The 20,468-nt window shown below is 46.9% G+C and overlaps 1 protein-coding gene across 8 annotated transcripts in view; it reads left to right on the top strand.

Moving 5' to 3' along the window:
- Window positions 1-20,468, top strand: part of LOC119449630 (rho GTPase-activating protein 7-like) — a 411,144-nt gene that overhangs the window by 367,029 nt on the left and 23,647 nt on the right. For 7 of the 8 annotated variants that reach the window (XM_037712849.2, XM_037712845.2, XM_037712848.2 and 4 more), the window contains 4 exons: window positions 502-583; window positions 10,046-10,106; window positions 11,614-12,037; window positions 18,339-18,593. In XM_037712849.2, coding sequence (XP_037568777.1) covers window positions 502-583; window positions 10,046-10,106; window positions 11,614-12,037; window positions 18,339-18,593 — 822 coding nt within the window. The remainder of the gene's footprint in view (window positions 1-501; window positions 584-10,045; window positions 10,107-11,613; window positions 12,038-18,338; window positions 18,594-20,468) is intronic. The other variant, XM_049665336.1, reaches the window with a different exon arrangement.

The following is a 20,468-nucleotide window of genomic DNA, read 5'->3' as shown; positions in this document are numbered from 1 at the left end:
CGGGCTTATTGCTGCAAAACGTGACTATCTGTTTATCTTCATAAAAGAAACACCCGGTTGTCTTTGGCGCACTTCTCTCGCGTCCAGGTTGGAGAAAACAAGCACACCTATATATACATAGCAGCCCCGTTCGACGTTGCTCTGTGACTGGCAATGTTGAACAATGGAAGAAAAAAAAAAAAAAAAGAACGCCCATAGCGGCAGCCTTCGCCGCCTGCGCCCCAGTAATTGGCTGTCAGCAGTTCAGTCTACTGCGCAAACATGGGACACGCATTCTACAGTTTTTAACAAGGGCTGTGGAACCTTACCGTGCGCCTAATTTTGTATAAACTGCAGGCTGCATTCACCACCGACGCAGCTAGTGCTGCTTCTTTCTGGGGGAAATTGCTTCGCCGAGCGTGATGGTTACTGTGATAACGGAAGTACACGCATCAATTCATTCGTGCTTTCGTTCTGTGATATTTGTATTGTTTTGTTTTTTCTCTCTCTCTTTCACACCAGACAACAACTTTCCCGTCGAGATAACGACCGTCCTCCGAGACCACCCGAGCCTGGATCCGGATGAGCTGCAGTCTTTGTTCAGGTGAGCTTTATTTGACCTATTTATGCCCGATACGTGATAGTCTTCTATTATTGTCACATGCTTTAGGAGGCATGCATCAGGCAACTAGGCGCGATAAATGAATTGGGAAGTGAACTAGGGAGGTCACAGCACTAAGCCTTGCGTAATACCGTGGTTTATTTATTTATTTATTTATTTATTTATTTATTTATTTATTTATTTATTTATTTATTTATTTATTTATTTATTTATTTATATTAGAAATGTTGCCATTTAGTGATTCCATTTTTTTTTCATGGCGATAAACTGTTTAAGTAGAATACTGTGGTATGACATGCAGAAAGCCCGCTGCACCAATATCAGCAATTCGGAACATATTTGGTACAGCTGTTTCAATGAAATCAACAAGAGATAGCCTAGCTATTGAAAACAAGTGAGCATGCGCTCTACAAATTATTTACGATTGGGTGCGCATTATCCAACTCGAGACTCGTCACTTCATATTGACTACCATATATGCGAAGATGAAGCAAACGTGCGCTTTAAATAAATTAAAGTATACAAATATAGAAAAGAAAGAAAGAAAGAAAGAAAGAAAGAAAGAAAGAAAGAAAGAAAGAAAGAAAGAAAGAAAGAAAGAAAGAAAGAAGAAAATATTGTAAGATCAACCGCGTGTACTTAAGGTATGAGCGCTGTGACATGTTATGAGTGACATTTAAGAACAGTAATGCAATAATAAACCTTTGAGAAACCTTCGCTTCTCATAATGGAGCGAAACATCTTCCGTTTCCTATATTTCTGTAGGGGCGTATACGAAGAAATGAATTCCCGTAATGCGTTGTAATCAGCCTAATGCGCCTATAACCGAAATATCATTCCTCCTATAGACATTTCGGCGCCAAGTGTCGTTGTAAGGATTAAACGCATACTCGGAATGGCCGCCTGTAATTATAGTGGTACATGTACTATCATGTCTTGAGCACTTTCAGTTCATTTCACATCAATGTATGCTCCTATATAGTCCAATGAAAAACTTGGCTGAAAAGCGAATTCTCCGCCCTGGTGTATGTAAATCGTGCTGAGTCTCCGTTACATATATATAGTGATGACGAGCGGCCAGGTCATTATTGTATTACGCCATACCTCATTTAGGCTATGTTTAAGACTATTTGGTCGTTTGGGAACCCAGCCCCCATTAAAACTTCTTGACTGGACTGCATTATACTCTTTGGTATACGCACATGCGCTGTTGCTGATCTCAGCGACCAAGAGCGCGCTGCGTTATTCAGTGGGCAGCCCAAAATCCGTTAGCGTTCAAAGACGCTTCTTTCTTTCTGTTTTGTTCGCAAGTCGTTTCAACAACGCCACATGGTTTCGCGCAATGAGGTGTACAATGGTGATCTCGCAATTAGTAATGATAGCCAAAGCATTGCTATCATTGGCTTCTTTGAATAAAGTGATCCTAAGTTCAACAAAAATTCTATGGAACACTTAATGACAACGTTGGTGTTAGTGAAGCAGATCATAGCGGTAGATATGACTGAATTGAGCGGGTGCTTTTTTTTTTTTTCGCCTCACGGCTCCGCGTGCTTTGTTTGGCATGCCAATAAAGGAACCCTAAATATAGGCATTAAATTATGCTCGATTGGTAGGTGACCCGCTCGGAGTGTCAGATCGGTCAGTCTCATAGCAAGCAGAGTGCTGGTAAGCCAGAAGGGGAGCAACAGCGAAAGACGAGTAATGATGCCTTGCAATTAAGTTGCTGCCGAATCTCGCCGGGACGTCCCGAACGTTTGTTAGTTTGCTGCGCACTATTTAAATGTTTATCAGTGATAGCAAGGTATTCGTGATTGGGCATTGAGTTGACTGGAACGTCTGAAAAACATTTCCTGCTGAGAAATGGCAATAATACGCAGAACTACAGTGCAAATGTATTAGATCACACTGACGTCATTGCGTCGCGCTCTGAGCGCGAAATTCAAGAAGTTTTGCCTTCTCGCTAGAGTCGTCACTGTCATGCACTGTGCAACAGACAAATGCTGTGACGAAACAGTGCTCCACGAGTCCTGGCGGATTTAGCGTTTCTACTTAAACAAACGGAGCAAGTTTTAAAGCAAAGCTTTCTTTCTTTCTTTCTTTTCTTTTTTTGCCTATACTGTCCCGGGTTTGGCGTGCACCTGCCTGGCTGTCGCTATCTCGCCGATATATTTTTAGATACAAATGCAAAGGTTACATGAAAGTACTCCCAACGTGACTTGTGTAACCCTTGTTTGCTGACCTGTGCTCTGCGTAAAAAGAAAAAAAAAAAGAAAGAAAAAGAAACGACACATAGGAAAGTGCCCCCGAGCTGTGTGACCAGTGGTGCTTATAAATCTTGTACATATAATGTCTGCTCACAGGAATATCTTAAGCACACCGATCTGTTAATAGAATGGTGTATTGCATTTTACGGATTCTTTCAGTCACTTCATCTTCTTTGATTTAGCCACTCAATGTCGGTCAGTGGGTGTGTGTCCATTCTTGGTCAATCCTTCAGAATGGGCATGTCCCACCATGATTCCTACATAAAACTCATCAAACCAAACCAAACCAAACCAGTCCAGTCTCTGCAGGGCATCAAGTAGGCATCACCATTAACCAAAGCTTCGGTTTACATAGATTCTAATTGCGTGGGATCCCCACAATTTCTAAATGAAGAGAAAAGAGCAGAGTTTGTGCCTCCGATGGCCGGTGAGGTAACTTCACCGCGGGGTAGACAGGGAGAGGTGAATGGCAAATGACGATGCTGTAGTACAATGAGGTATATACACGTTGTACAATACGTGGTATGTAAGTTATTTCGATGTAGCTGTATATGTGATTGTGGATTATGTTATGTTTATTATTCTGTTGTGACTATATGTGATAATGCATTTACACGATGTGTGCACCACCCGCTGATTAGAGACTGTAATGTAAGGTGCCATTATTATTTGTATTCTTGAGACTTTCTTCTGCAGTGCAGTAGAGTGATTGAACTTCTTTATTGTATGTACCACGTTTTTTTTTTTTTTCACGTTGTCGTGTTGCTGTGTAAACGTTGCTTGTATGAGAAGGTTATTATACATGTATTCTTGTATGTTGAACCCTGTATGTTGTAAGTTAGACGCATTCAAGAGCTAAGGAGCAGCCGGCGCCTTATTTGTGCGTCAACATCTCCTTATATCATATCAATAAAAAAAAATACGTGGTATGTGGACTACACGCGCACTATACGAGCAGCAGTAATGCGTCCGTTCTCGCGCAACCACATTTCGGACAAAGTGCCTCGAGCGGCCAGTCGCGCAGCAGTTTTGCGTGTATTCGCGGTCTTCTTTCGCGCTCGGAAAAATACTTTTATGTAGCACGTATTGAGCAACGGAGAGCTGTATCGCGTGTTTCTCATGTTGCTCTACAATTTCTCATTGACGTTTTTCACCTAATTATAATAATTGAGAAGTTGATTAAACAATTAAGGCTAATAATCTAATTAGGCGGAATGCGAAACATAATCTGCGTATCTCCAAGTGACGGCAAACAACATTACCTTGGTTCGGTCCAGCTACGTGGCATTTGCGTATTTTTAATGTTTGGCCCAAGTTACGTGAAACACCTTGTATAGCTTCCTTAATAATGTCTTACATTATTTTTCTTGTTTCACCGCTTAACACGTTGAGGGTATGCAACTTATTTATTTATTTATTTATTTATTTATTTATTTATTTATTTATTTATTTATTTATTTATTGATAATAAGTTCACTTACGGCGTACCGTATGTGCAAGCAGCATTATGTCATCTTTTCTACGACTTGGTACGGCTCTTTACGTCGCCGCGGGTTACATGAACGACAGGCTCAAGTCTCTGCAAGTGTAGCGAGCGCGAAAAACATCCTTCAACCTTGCGCGCTGAAGTTTTCCGAAAATAAAGAATGATATTACATTATACCATCAAGTCGATCTGCCGAAATAATTTGCAAGTGAGGAAGAATTAAAGATGTATTGGAAGATAACAGCTTAGACAGAAATAACGTAGTAGCGATCGAAAGAGTTTACTCTTCCCGACAGATTATAGAGCCACTTCCGGTTCGCCGGACGAGCGCGAGCGCTTCACGTCACCGGGTTCGCGAGGATATTGCGGACCCATCCATCATGCTCCCGGCTCAATCTGCTGGCTTTGCGACTGCTTTTCGTGCGCGTTGTTATCTTGCCTCGTAATTCGCCGGATATTCTTGAGCAGCGCGCGAAGTTCAGCTTTTAAAGCAAGAGGCGCGCCGGGCAAGCGGAGCGATGGTATACGTGTAAGAACGAAGCCGCATCGCTCAAATTAAACGCGGCCTCGCAGTTTACAGTCGCGTGGTTTCTTCATTCTTCTCGCGTCATTGTTATGCCGACGCGCATCCTCTAGCTCCACGATGTGGCGCGCTTTTGTTGTACCTTCGCGTCGGCATCACCTTGGGGGCACGAACACGGCTGAACCCTGGGCGAGCAAGGACACAGCCAGTGCTTTGGGCGCACGCGAGATGCAGATTGAGCGGCCTTCGTCGTCTACGCGTGAATCGACGCTATATAGGGAGATCTGTTTGCTGCGTGAATGCCGCACACCGAGCGCGCAGTTTGGCTCGTTCGCGCTTCGTTGTTTTCGTTTCCTCCGCCCGCGTGCGCACATGCATCTCGGAGAACCAGCTCATCTTTAATGGACTGCCAATTCGGAACCAAGGTTCGAGAGCGGCCGCTCGGCGTAGACAAATTATGAAGGATGAGTCGCTTCAGCGCGGTCACCACAGTTATGTGCGCTTTGTGCGATTCGTTTCTTTCACCCTATGCGCATTACCTGAGGTGATAGGTGGGAGTGTATTGTTACGTTTTTTTTTTCTTTTTGTGTAGTATGTTTTTTTTTTTTTTGTTAAGCAGTTAGCTGACGCCGCAACTTTAGACAACGAGCCTGTAACTTTTTCGTCTAACGCTAGCTCATAACAGGAGATGTTTTATCGACGCTCAAGCTTGCAACCGTTCCGCTATTCCTGTATACTCTCCAGTGTATCTGTCTGTACTTTATACGACTTTGTCGCCTGAAGCGCGCGCGCGCGTGCGTGCGTGCGTGCGTGCGTGCGTGTGTGTGTGTGCGTGTGTGTGTGTGTGTGTGTGTGTGTGTGTGTGTGTGTGTGTGTGTGTGTGTGTGTGTGTGTGTGTGTGTGTGTGTGTGTGTGTGTGTGTGTGTGTGTGTGAGAGAGAGAGAGAGAGAGAGAAGAGACAAAGAGTCCGCGGCAGTTTTTTGTGGACGCCGTCTCTACAAAACAAATATTATCGCGGTGTTCAAGAGCTCCTGTTTAGTATTGTAAGAAACGAAAAAAGGAATGCAAGCGGCCATTTCTGTAGTAGTAATAATAGTGCTTTTTATTATTTGCATTATTACTGTTTTTTTTTTAACCGCGAAGCTGTTAGCCTTTCGGTGGTCGGCATTTTTCGTGTCTGCGTCCGTGAGCAAGAATGTGGGCCGATCCTGGCGGCAGTGCAGGGAAGGAGCAGTGGTTCGTACACCCTTAAGGCAAGGTGCTTCAAGCATTCAGCACAGTGATGCGAACGGCGCATACATTATTTGGAATCCCGCATACAACACACAGAACAGCGTACGTCTCAATAAAGAACAAGCGCAAAAGAATCATGCGAATCACATAATTGATGATAAGGCGCTCCTGATAGCAAGGCGAGGCACGTAGCGCTCCCCGCATACTTTTTCTGGTAAAGATTCCTGCTGCGCAAGCTGCCGCGGCGACGGCAGCTTGCGACGTGAGCAGTGACGTCCCTAGCCTTTCGTGTCTATATTAAAAAAAAAAAAGCCTAGCAACTGATTTCGATGTCGTTGCCGCACTGCTATGGGCGACGGCTTGCTGTCAAGCTTACCATTACTTACCGATACTCTAAATCACCATTACTACCATTACTCTAAACCAATAAAGCATTGCATACCCCCCTCATCGGTTGTAGTGGTGGTTTTCGACAAGTTCGCTGGACATCCACTTATGCAGGGCCAGGATGGCGGATCAATTTTTCACTTTGCTTTCAAGATATCGTGCAGCCATCTAACCGGAAAGTAAACTGTCTGTTTCCTCATCATCGACAGAACTACCTGCTTTAAGCATCGCCTTGCTGTTCCAAACTTCGGTGCAGGACCTTGGTCTTTTATATTGTGTTTGAGAGTGTAACTCAAGCATTTCTTCTCCAGACTGTTGCGAGTGCTCGCGTATTACCATATACTTATCGTGCGTACATATATAGCCGCGACTGCACTCTTGGTCGGAATGTTCATGTTTTGAGCCACTGTGTTAGTAAATAGGCACATCGCGTACTTATGGTTAAGTTATCGTTAAGAGTCCAGTCCTCACTGTACCAAAAAAGTGAAAGTTTTAGTTGCCGACGCTTCTTTTTTCGCACCCTTGGTATTGTGCAAGCTGGTAGCTGGCATACTTTCCTCGTATCGGATCATACGATTATTTCTTCATATCTCCTTCATATCGCATATGTGTAACAGCGCATCCACGTACGATTTGCCTTTCATTAAAGCGTAAACGTTAATATCCTCGAGTCCTCTCTGTTGTTCGCCTTTCAGATCTATTAGTAACCACACGGGAGTATGCAAGATGCAGGAATAATATAGATGTGGTACCAGTGGTGCCTGACCGCTTCCGTGTGTGCATTTTCTCGTGCCTTTCTTTTTCGTTGAAGCTTCAGTACCATCCATTGCTTGTATGTATTACGCTCACCTCGTATAACTCGTTATAATAGTGAAAACTATAGTCGGCTGAAATGTGTCGTGTTTAACATTCGTTTATCGCGTGATACGCAGATACTGTATAACAGTATACGCCGTCTGGCGCTAATGCGAAATGTGTTGGCGGTGCATTTTTGCTCGTCCAACAAGCGGAGGTTCGGGTTCGGCTATATTCGGCGATCGTTACAGCCGCCGCCATCGCGCAGCTTGCGGCCTTGCACTATATAGCTTTTGCTTGTATTTGCAGAAAAAGAATACACGCAAGAAACGAAAGAAAAAAAAAAACGACACGAGAGGGAGGAACGCAAATATATACACACACGCACGGTGTAGCTCATTAAGAGTGTTTCACGCTTTCGAGTGTCGTTCGTTCGTGAGCCAGAAATAGTTTGCTAATCTGTTTCCATTATACCGCTATGCTTTTTTTTTTAGATTTTTAGATAGTGACATTCGCATTTGCGTGATGTTTAGTTATTTTGCGGAGCGAAATTAGCTCTGAGTGTATGTCGTCGTCAGCAGGAAAGGAAGCCTATAGCACGCAACAAAACGACCGCGCTTGGGGCACATTGGGCAGCCGCGTCGCGCTGACATTTCGTGAAAAAGTATTGCAGAACCTTTTGTTTCTCGTCTTTGGTTCAGCGCGAAATCTGAAAGGACATGACAAGGAAACTTATTTACCTCCGTTGTTTATTAATATTATCCCCCGCTTCCTCTTTTTTTCTTCCATTTGCGGGTTAGCGCGAGCTCGGACTACCCTGACTTGTTCACGACCGCTCAAAGGACCGAGGCTGTGTAAAATCTTTTCGCATGAAAACCACTGTGCTCTGTCTACTACAGTAACCAAGTCAGTTTGTCACATCTTACTCGTTATTCAACCCTTGGCATAAACATTGGCACTGTTTACATGCTGTGCCTACAACAAAATTAATGACAAGACGGCGCTGTGGATTAGGAATCCGGCGCGTAGAAGACATTTCGTGATAAATTTAACGCAAACCAAGAGACGGACGACGCACTAATCTAAGATTGTATATAGGAGATGTGTTTACGCAGAAACACTGCACGGGGGGGGGGGGGGGGGGAGGAGGAGGAGGAGGAGGAGGAGGAGGAGGAGAGAGAGGAGAGAAGCATGCGCAGACGAAGCATTGTGAGAACCGATAGAAGAGAAAGCAACATGAGAAAACAAAATTCGTCATTATACGAAGTAACAGATTCAGCGTTAAGGGGGACATGTTCAGCTGATGACGCAGTGAAGATAATTCATTGTAGTGCGATAGAAGAGCAGAAAGAAAGAAAGACACAGAGAAAGAAAGCGCTTGTCTTGTTAGGGACCAAAAGAGAACCTGCATATCTCGACGACGCCAGTTTTGCTGCTTCAAAGTGCGGACGTCACATTGGGCAGTACGGGGACACTCCGTCATATATGCTGAAATTTTGGCGAACTTTAAAATACGTGAGCTTTTGAAATTGTCCGTAGACTCCATACTCTCTGTGCATCCGAATCTCGTGGCATATTATCACCGCGAATTGAACTGCAAACTGGAAATCTGAATGAGGATATTGCATTTACACGTGTCTAGTTGAAATCGCGAAGGGATAGTATATGTATACCCTTAATCGCCCGTGGCAGATAACATAATTCGAGTCCTGGAACGGGATTACTCAAAGAGGCGGACATTAATTACACGATAAACCGAAGTGCCTAATCGAATAATGAAAAATAACTAATTATTTTTTCAATTAGTTAATTAACGGTGCATATTGCAAGTTACGAATTGTAGCCAGTGAGTTCGCAAGATATATCCACTTAGAACGAATTCTGAGGATGACACGGGTTGCGAGATATCGCCATCAAACTTACGGTGAAGATGCAATGTTGTTCCACTTACTATTTTTAACAAAACGTCGTTTTATGCTTTGAAGCACAAAACTAACTGGAACGCCCATGTATTTCGTCGCACACATTGGGAATTAATATCTGGAAACTGGGATCACCGTGAAAATTTGTTCCGAGTGGGCACACCTTCCGAACTCACCGGCTTCAATTCTTTAATTGCAATATCTGCCTCAAGTGAATAATTAAAACGTTGATTAGTACATTTAATTAATTTGTCGATTCTGTATTACGATTTCTCGCGCAAGTAACGTCCGCCTCGCTTCGAGTAACCCAGCTCAAGGACTACGATTATGTTATCCTGCCACATGTGATTTGAAAAAAAAAATCTGGTAGTAAGAAAATAAACAGAAAAAAAAACAATAAAGAAAAAAAAAACACCCGGTATATAGTTCCTAAATATGCGGTGTTCCCAGAAAGACTGACTCATGCTAACATCGTGTGCCCTGCAAGCGGTAATGGAGAAATAGGCACATCGTCTGGTGCTAGTAACTTTTTGTTGGTGTGCTGCTACTCTTTATTCAGCTCATATCATATCATATCTCTACATTTCTCGTATGACAGAGGGGTGTAGCTGACACCAATCCCCCGTGCGACTATATCCTTATGCAATCGATGTCGCAGAAAAAAGAAATAATCAAAAGAAATAAAGACGCGCGCTTCAACTGTTCTTTTTGTTGTTCTCGTTGCAATTAATGTCAACAATAATTGTGATGTTGTATAATTTTCATGTACAGACTTTAAATTGTCATTGTCTTATAACGTCCTTTAAACGTATACGTATATTTTTGTCAACGCAGGAGACTTAACACCCTGAACAAAAGCGCCCGGTTGAAAAGCGATGGCCTGGTGAAGCAATCGGTAAGACGATTTCCCTCTGCACGGCTCTGTTATAGTGTGAAGCAGCGTTTATTTAGTGGCCATGAAAAGGTCTCTGCAAAATCGAGACCTCGGTGGCGCCTGCCATTTTCGATGGTCCCGAAGGTCTTCGACAGCCCGCGTTTTGACACCGCGAATATCCTTTGCACTGCGCTAAATTGCAAACCGAAAGCGTCGGTGTGTCCGTATCGTGGTGCAGAAGTTCTTTCGCGACTGCTTTTGCATACACACGTGCGCAAAGGCGTTTCTTATCCGTTGGAGTGTCGAGCTAAATTAAATGGAGGAGGAAAGCACGCATCTCGCTGCCACGCGTTTCCAAGTTATCGACTGGCCGTTATTTCTTTTGTATTTGGAGATCGTTTCGTAATTTCGAGGAGGTCATTATACTCTCGCTCGACGATTAATAAGAGGAGACGATAGAGCGCGCGCGTTTTTTCTCCTCCTCCACGATGGGCTCACGTTGTCGGGGCTCCGCAGATGCTGGTGTCGGGTATTGCGAGGCACAATTGCCTTCGGGCGTTCTGAACCCTGCTACTTTACCTTCGGAATTCGAGAAAGTCCTGCTTTCTGACGTTCATTTTGTGATATCCGGCACGTCGACCTTCATTTAGGGCAAGGACCCCCCCCCCCCCCCCCCCCCCCCCCCCTGTCTAGTTTTTAGTAGGACGGGACGAAACCATATTGAACCATATTAATGTGCTGATATTTTTACGCAGACGAGCTGATGACCTACACAGGAGAGCGTTTTTTTTTCACCCTTCCGATAGCAAAATAATTATTATTATTGTAAAATTATACCTTTTTTTTAGTGATGTGTCCGTCTTTCTTTCCTTCGTAATAAGCTTTTTAGTGCGCTGCTTGCCGCAAGAATGGAATACCAACTCGCCGACAAGCATCCTTCTGATATATATATCAGAAGGATGCTCCGGCGCAGCGGCTCGGAGCGGATCCGCGACGCCATCCTCCGCAGGATGGACAGCCTGCGCGGGAACCGGCGCCGCAAGAAGCGCGGTATATATATATATATATATATATATATATATATATATATATATATATATATATATATATATATATATAACCGTTTCAATGGAAGAGTTCATTACCAGAGTCGTAGCATGCCCGATTTTGATAAGCAGCTGCCGGTCTCAGCTGCGGACGCAGAAGCATATTGATGTGCCGGAGCTAAGGACTTCATGTAGAGGGTCTCAGACGGTTGAAAAAAAACATACTTGTACTTATACGCAAAGTTGAGACACGGGACGAGGACAGCACAGACGAAGCGCTGCGCTTCGTCCGTGCTGTCCTCGTCCCCGTGTCTCAACTTTGCGTATAAGTACAAGTATGTTTATTCCAACTAACCCCAACTCAAGCCTCAATCAATTGTTCGGCACATATTATCGTTTTGCCTCCGTACATTAATGGGAGGCAGTCGATAGCTCTAGCAAGAGGCAGCGAGTGTCGAGACCACCGTGGTTGACCGCCGCAGATGCACCACGACAGCGACGAGGAGGAAGGCCCCGCGCTCAGCTACAACTGGCAGTTCCACCGGAGCAGCCGGCGCTGGTCGCGGGTCTCTCCGCCCCTGCCCGTGGTGGTCACCCCCACGGGGGGCTCTTCGTCGCGCACCCCTCAGCACATGCCCCAGCAGCAGCCTCAGCAGCAGCAGCAGCAGCAGCAGCCCGCCGAGGCGTACAGCTCGCACGACAGCGTGTTCCTGGACGAGCCGCGCAGCAGTCCCGAGAGCCGGCTGTCGACGAGCGACGAGCGCCTGGTGGGCGCCGACCTGGAGGGCTCGCCGGGACCCAAGCTCCGGCGCAGCGGCTCGGAGCGGATCCGCGACGCCATCCTCCGCAGGATGGACAGCCTGCGCGGGAACCGGCGCCGCAAGAAGCGCGGTGCCCCGCATCAAGGTGAGAGCACGCGTATTAATTTATTATTGCGATAGCAATTATATGGACACTTCAACCGGATTTCTGCCGTCGGCGTCGCCGTCGCCGTGAGGTTCCGTATAGATTCCAAGGGCGATAAAATCGTCGCCGCGCGCCGTATGCGCGAGCGAAAGAGCGCGGGGGACGCGCGCTATCATGATACGGAGGGCGAACTCCCCCGCGCGCTATTACGCGCTATCACGGAGAGCGAACGCACGGTGGAAAGCAAACGCAACCGTCGCCCGAAAGGCTGTGGGGGTATGGGAGGGAGGGAGGCGGGGCGGCGCTGTGCTCCGGCACCAAAGGCGTATCTTGCCACTCAATCTCCCACGCGAAAGCATCAAAGCGGGAAGGCAGCGCGTGACGGAGGGGGGGGGGGGGGGGGGGGGGTCAGCTTCTCCTCTGCCAACAACTTCTCCTCTGCACAACTTGCCCTGCGTTGGCGGTCGCCCGCACTGTCTCTTATCTCCACACGGCTCTGACCTCTGTATGATCTGTGCATTCGCCGCTCAGTTTCCGTTGAAGCGACACACCGCGCGAACCTGCGCTTGCTGCCAGCGTTTTGACAGTCGTTGGCTGCGGTCATTCAGTGTGATCTATTCATGTTTGCTTGTGCGCGCTGACACCACGATTATTAATTCAGTTCGTAAGCCAATGTGTATAAGTTTGTGCAGCCGATAAAACTACTATCCCTACTCCGAATTGCCCTCTACTAATTTGCTATCGCAATCGGTGCTTCGCCTTTCGGGCGAAACTGCGACATTTGTTTTATTCAGCGTACCATAAGGGCGTACGATGCCTTACAGATGGGAAGGGGCTGTAATCAAACGTAAAGACAGCATTAGCAGAACGTAGCTTTAGGGTCTGCTACCATATCACGCTCTCAGGCGCTGCGTAGAACTACGTGTATTTCGCATTTTTTAAATAAGCGCGTCTCCCGGAGGCGGTAGAAACGCGTAGTCAGCTTGGCTGGAAAACGACCAGTGGACTCACCGTCACGCTCCGTTCCCAGGCAGCGTACCTACCGCTGCTGTCATGGGCGTCGTGCGCAGGCGCACTAGCGATCCTGCTAATTGCGGCTGTGTGCTAATAGAGTTTTAGCAGAGCGTTACCGTATACCCGCGGCCAAGAATGCGCCCGCGTGGAGTTTGGCGGGCTCCGGTATAAGTTTACCGGAACGCTTCGCCGTATACCGTGTCTGCGCAACAACATGGCAGCACCGAGGCTGCCCGCTTCGATCCTAATTCGCCCGTAATAATTGCTTTGCATCGTGACAGCATGAAATCAATGGTAATATCAGTAATCAGTTAGTCTCATCTTACGCCGTAAACGCTCAGCTCAAATTATCTAATAGCGTGGGAAAAAAAGAAGGATCAAACAAATAACACTGTCATCAAACAATTGCTTCACGACTGATACTGTAGGGATTGCATCCACAAAAAAGAAAAGGAGTACGGTAAGCTAATAAGAGGTGCGCAAATAAATAGAATTTCATATTGTGACTCAGATTATGTTTATGTGTTATCTGTGAGAACGATAAGTGTCTGCTGTACCGAGTAATCAGGCGGAAATGTGGTTCCAGTCATGACATGTTTGAGGAACGAACAGAGAGCAGTGAAGGAGGAATACGTCAGTCGCAAGTACAAAATCATATCTTTCAATTGCAGTCTAATGGGAAGAGAACTTAACGTTTCATTTACCTGGCTGACATGGATCATTATTGGCAGAAATTCACCTACGATTACGATAATCCCTAATGCGAAATTTGAGCGCAGCTCTATAAATGTTTTCCTTTCGCGATATATTGGCTGGCGCGGACAATCTGTCTCGTGTGGCACGTTGCAAACGGAGCGAAGTGTGGCGCGACTTCCTCGCTAATCGGGATATCGCGAGAGGCAGCGCGTGGGTGACGCGTGGGTGCGATTCACAGCAGCCCGCCGCAGACAAACGTCCACTCATGCAGTGCTTTGTTTCCATATATGGTATCGGTGACGTCATCTGTGAACAGGCGACGCGCGCTACTCCGGCGCCATCTCGTAGCCATCGTCGCAGCAAAGCCCGTCTTGCGCGGCGGCACTACGCTTCTCTTCTCACGCTTTCGCCAAACCCTCTTCCTCCGTTTTCCGCCTCATGGTACCGCAGCTCCCTCCTCGCGCTCTCTTCTCTGTCGCCATCTTTCATCTCCCGCTGCGCTCCGCCTTCGCTCTTTCTTCCTTCGCTGTGCTTGTTCGCTTGGTTACGAGGGACGCTGACGCTCGCCGCAGGAACGGGCATCTATGAGCTGCGCTCTAAAACAACAAAGTGACAACTGTCAGCAACGTGGCAGTCCGACGCTGAGGCAGCGTTTAAACATGTCGGCGCTTTTCGCCGCTTGCTGGTTGAGTCGCGCTTCAAGAAGAAAAGCAAAAAGACATTGCAGAGGAAGACCCCGCAGCTACCTACAGTCAGCCCAGCGTGTGTAGCCGTACCTTTCTGCCCGTGTCAGTGCGTACTGCTGGAAACCATCTGTACATGCATTACAGGCTAATTCAACAATACAAAATTACAATTCTTTCATTTTGCTGCAGTTTGTTAATTCATATTTTCGGATAATTCGACCAAATCCTGTGTTCCCACAAGATTTGAATTAGCGGGAATTCACTGTATCGTAGTTTTGTAAACTGCATCTGTTAGAACATTTAAACCAGACAAATGTGACATGTGAGTTTAGAGCTTAGGTGAATCGCTACATTGTGGCAGGCTATGTTTTTCGCTTTTATCTTCGGAAATTAGGTGCTTTGCCACGCCAGGCGTTAGCCATTCGCATGAGGGAACTGTGGGTTAGGGAAAGCTCAGTCTGTCTGCTGTCGGGCTTGTACTAACGAAGGCATAATTAAAGCTCGCCCGAACGTGGCGATGTCATAGCTTCATTAGTGTTGCACGGGGACATGCCGTGAAATTGTGGTGCACATGCTGTCATATTTTGAGTGGCAGTGCTTCTCCACTTATCCCCACTTGTACGGACTGGCGCTGTCGTGTGTGGAAGCAGTGATATTTCGACTGCTTCGAATGTTTAGGAACCTGCACATACGATGAGCAGGCAGTCTTTCTGTGCTGCAGTAAATTAGGATCTGTTTCTGGCAGGCGTCACTAACGGAGTGATGATTCGGTGATGTAAGATTCTTGGGTAGAGACGAGAGGGGAGTTCGTTTTGGTGTTAAGTCTTTGGGCCTTTCCATTCATCCATGCGCGGCAGTGAAGTTCGAAACCATTGTTATCAGGTGCGCGCTTTAGGGGCGAGTGCTCGACCGTTCATGCGAGGCTATATTTGAACCGTCTACGCCACATTCCTGTGTCCGCACCGAAGTACGCAGATTCAAGCTCCTCACGTCGTTTGCTCAGCTGTTTTTATTTATTTATTTATTTATTTATTTTATTTGTTTGTTTGTTTGTTTGTTTGTTTGTTTGTTTGTTTGTTTGTTAAGCTGCCTTCAAAGCGCCCGAATGTCGCTATTACCACTTTTTAACAACAGGAAACTTGACTTGCGTTTAATGAGCTTTCGGGCGCTGTGGTTGTCCAACGCTTTGACCGAGTCGGAGGCAATTGCCGAATTTAGTGCGCGAACGTAACGATCGTCTCTATGTGCCGCACAAAGGGTGCCGAATGCGACAATGCACGCTGATTTGTGTACAGGAGTGGCTTCGCCAGAAAACCTCACTAAATTTTCTTTTGTCGCGACGCCGCGACGCAGGCCGTAATTCTCGACCACTTGACGGCACATGTTAGAGTCGGGCGCGGCTCCAGGAACACCACGGTTAAGGGTCGAGCACTAGAATGTCGGCGCTCTAAACGGCGGCGCTGGCTCGTGAAACTGTGCTGGCGACGCGCTCCCCTTAGCAGCCGTGGTTTTCTTCTTGGAAGGCTGCACGTGGTCGTCGCGGTAGGGCGCTATTAACGTCGACCGCGGAGGCGCCAGTGAACTGCTAGTGACGAATCTCGCTTTCTCTGGTCGTTAACCTCTCGAGGGTCATTAGGCCTTGATGAGGGCGCCCGAGTGGCGTGCGTGCTAGGCTCTCCGCATTCCATTTTTGAGGTCACACCTTTCGGGGCGATGTCTTCTTTCGTTATTTTTTCCCCCGATAGCGTCGTATATTTTTCTTTTTTTTTTTTCCTCACCCCTTCAGTTCGTTTTTCTTCTACCCTCCCCCCCCCCTCTCCCCTGCTTTCTTTCTTTCTTTCTTTTTTTTTTTTTTTTTCACTTACAAGTCTCCCGAGCTAGCGACCTAGTATAGGCACGCCCGTGCATCGTTCGGTCGGGAGTTAGTTTTCCGCGCGCTCCATCGGTCGCCTTTTGTCACGCCAGAAAACAGTTTATGGCTTCTCGAAGACCGCTATGCACGCGGTTTGGTGTACGAGAAAATGCGCCCCAAAACAGAGTGCTTCCAAACACGCATGGTTGCAACTTGCAATAAACAGACTGCGCAGTCTGTTTGCGTGATTAATTGATGAAAAAAAAAATAATAATAAGTTGCAGTTTCGCCCAAAAGGTGAAGCACTGATACCGATTGCAAATCATTAACTGCACAAAGTAAGGTTTTTAGTTTTACCGTGCGTGTAAATTGCAGTAAACATTCACTTACTAATTAAATTGATGTCACGCGAGCAGAAACAAACGTGATTTCGCTCGATGACTGCGAACACTCGCTGCCGTTTCGCTGGCGTGAACAACGTAGCCAGAGGTGAGCAAGCGTTTCGTGCTGCCTCTCTTGAGCTTACATGACCTTAAATACTAGGCGCGGGAAGACAGCGCACGTGAAGCTACCAGCCATCTCTGATCGACCAACCTTTGCAGCCGCCGCACATTAGCTCCAAGATAAGCGCGCGGGCCGCGTATGCGCTCAGTCGGCTGGACAGCGAGCGCAGCCATGCACGGCCGGGTTAGAATATCCGCGCGGAATAGCCGCGTCTAGTTGGTCGGTCGCTATTCTCAGTGAATAGATTTGTGCAATATACATACAGAAGGCTATATGTGCGCCGAATGAAAGTTCCAGCGAACGGGCTGATGTATGCACCGCTGATCAGCTTAACAAAAAAAAAAAAAAAAAAAAAAAAGAAGAAAGAAAAAAAGGAAGAAAAAAAAAAAACTTCCTACTAAAACCTAAACATATATTGTGGGATCGCAGGCATCTCTAAAGCACACCGACGATCTGTTAGCGGAATGGTGAAATATATTCAACGAATTCCTTGATTTACTCTATTTTCTTTGATTGACTCATTCGGTATTGTGGCACTGGGGGGTGTGTCCGTTCTTGGCCAATCCTCCAGAATGAGTATGTGCCACTGGCTTACAAGAGGTACAGAATCCTTAAATGTTGCTTGATACGTGTGATACATTTCTGTGCACACACACCTGTCATCACCATTCTTCTTCTCTCGACAAGCATCATACATCGCCTTCGTCCCTGTGACATGGTTGCGTATATACGTTTCACAATGTGCATCCGCCTGATTTGGAGTTTGTATTCCGGCATAGCTTGTGATCGATGTAGAGCGTAATAGAGCACTACATAATTAGTCTTAATTAATCAACTATACTCAAATATTATAATTAGAGAAAAGGTGTCCATGAGAAATTTGTAGAGCATCATGAAAAACATCCCGATGCAGCTTTCTGTTGCTCAATACGTGCTACATAAGAAGGTTTTTCCGAGCGTGAAAGAAGCCCGCGAACACACGCCAAGTGCCTCGAGCAGCCAGTCGCGCGGCAATACTCGTATGTGTCTTGAAGCGTCGGGTGTTTTTCGTTTCTCATATCTTATGTAGCGTGGTTATCTGTACTTGTATTATCTGTTACAACAACATTTGTTGCATTCATGACCTCTCGAAGCAATTTAGTGACTTGTGCGCATGTCTCTTTTGTTGATCTGTTTTGTAAATTACGGAGTTTCAGTCATTATTGCTCAATACGTATGCTACGTGAAAACAGCCAGACTTTCTGAATTATGGATTATCCGTTTTTCCAACTATTACGCTTTGTAATTACGGAAGTGAGGTTGGCAACATTTTACTACCATGCTTTACCAGCATTCAGGGAAACCTCTTTTACAGTGCAGGTGAAGAAATCCAGTGCTGCGTACTATATATGGTCACCCTGACGCGCGTGGCACAATGGACCCCTAATACCGCTAATCTATGGCTTTAGCTTTACCTTTACCTAATGACCATCCGTTTAAGGCTTGCATAGCTGCGCAATTCAGTTCATATATAGCGGTGATGATTGAGCAAGCGCGCATGCATGTGCAGGTCCCGGCGCCGGCGGCGATCCCACGGCGGGTGGCGGAGGAGGGAGCCCATGGTCTAATCACCTAGGTCCCGAGAACCACGCGCTCAGCGATTCCGAGTGCTCGCCCCAGCTGGCACACCGGCGTAAGGCTGGAAGCTTTCGGTCAAGGCACAAGAACCAGCAGCCTGCGGCACGCTGGTTGTCGGCGAGCTCGGAGCACGGCCGCGCGAGCGTCTACGACAACGTGCCCGCCGGCGAAGCTCCCAACAACCAGGGTGAGCTGCACCGTCGGCACTGTATCGTTGCTTATGCCTTAACTTAGACGCCGCCTTATTTCCGCCTTTGATTTGAGCCTAGAACCGTTATATAATGGCGGTGGGCCGGCGACCGCATTGGGGGTTTCTCAATGGTCCAAGCTAGATCGAGTGGCTTGATGCGCGGAGGCGAGGAGCGTATCGAGGCACTCTAGTCCAAGCGTCTGCGAAGGGATCGCGCATGCCGAATGCCTCTGTCATTTGCTAGCTGCCCTTCAACCACGCTGGTGCGCGGGATTTTTTGCTTTCCACGTTTCTACTGAGTGCGCCTAGCGATCGCAGATCATCTTACGCCAGCAGAGGCATGAGCTCCGAGCACTCCCTTCCTCTCTCTGTCATCTTTCTGTCCCTTTCCTTCCTTCCCCGCACTTGACCAATTTTCGGGTATCAGCCGCGCACCAGACAGTTACGGTGCGGTCAACAAGCTTTTCTTTATTGCGATAGCACTTATAGGGACACTCCAGGCGCCTTTCCGGCGTCGTGATATTCTGCATAAAGTCCAACTGCAATAACATCGCGGCCGCGCGGTGTAAGAATATTCTTACACCGTGCGGCCGCGCGGGCCTTATGCTGTGGGTGAAAGTGAAAGCGCGCGAGGGTGAGCCGAGAATGATGGTGCCTCGATCTCGCGCGCGCAATGGAGGAAGGTGGGAAAGAAGCGCGCCGCGCGAGCATGGCAGCAGTGGGGGAGGGGGAGACATGGCGGCACCCATCGAAGCGACGGCTCTAACCTTGCACCAAACTTGGCTCGATTGGTCGTAACGCGTGAAGTTTGTAAGCGTGGAGAAGTGACTGCGGTTATCACTTTCTCTCAACTAACGTGTGTAATGAAGATTGATTCATTAGACGTCGCTGATTCCGAATTCGATTGCATGGCTCGTAGGCCTAATACGTACGGATTAACTTGGCTGGTGAAGACACATAAAGTTGGTTACTCAAAACTAAATGCAACAAATTGCTTGCCGCTAATAGACTAACCTCTAAATTGTAATTAAATGTGAAAACACGAAAATAAAAATTACTCTTCTTATCATTAAATTTATGATAGCTTTTCTTTGACACTGTAGTGGCATATTGCAAGCACAAGACACAATCCACAAACGCAAAGCCCTATTCTAAAGCTCTTCACTCCTGCATGCCCCAACGCTAACACCCTAACACCCGCAAAGCTCTTTGGGGCCCCAAACTTTTGGGGCCCCTGTTTTTAAAACTCTCAGATGGCGCGGCTGAGCGCGGCCCGTGTGGGCCTGATCTTGAAAGCCATCTGAGGTGGTGCCTACAGGGTCTAGGTGTGTAGGTGTGCCGAGGGCTGATGGCTTCTTGTGTGCTATGTTCTAAGCGAGAGGCAGCACAAAGAGCAATTCACTTGCTGCTGCTGCCACTCTTTCTCATGCCAGCGTTCATGTTTGCCTGCGCGCGTGGCACTATGCTTGTTAATTTAGTTCGTAAACGAATGTTTACAAGTTTATACGGCCTATAGAACTACTATCCTTTCTTCGTATAGCTGTCTAGTAATTCATTATCGGAATCGATGCTTCGCCTTTCGGGCAAAGCTGCGACACTTATTCCGTCACCCAATCTCTATCTCTCTTTCTTTCCTTTTCTTCACGATTGTGCTTCTTGCTGAATGTTGATCATATGTCCAGTGTCGTGGTGCCTGTTTGCACTTGCTGTAACCTTCCATACGTGCAGCCCAGGTTGGCATTCGCCTTTTCTTCCCTCTCTGCTGCAACATCCTCCTGACTGCGAACAACGTTGCAGGAGATGTTTGCTATGTAGTTGCTGCAGCAAGTGTTGAGCATTACAGCATTGAGTGCCTGCTGCAGAGTTGCATCG

This window comes from Dermacentor silvarum, chromosome 4 (genome assembly GCF_013339745.2).
Source record: "Dermacentor silvarum isolate Dsil-2018 chromosome 4, BIME_Dsil_1.4, whole genome shotgun sequence".
NCBI lineage: Eukaryota > Metazoa > Arthropoda > Arachnida > Ixodida > Ixodidae > Dermacentor > Dermacentor silvarum.
This window is presented reverse-complemented; position numbering and strand designations above follow the sequence as displayed.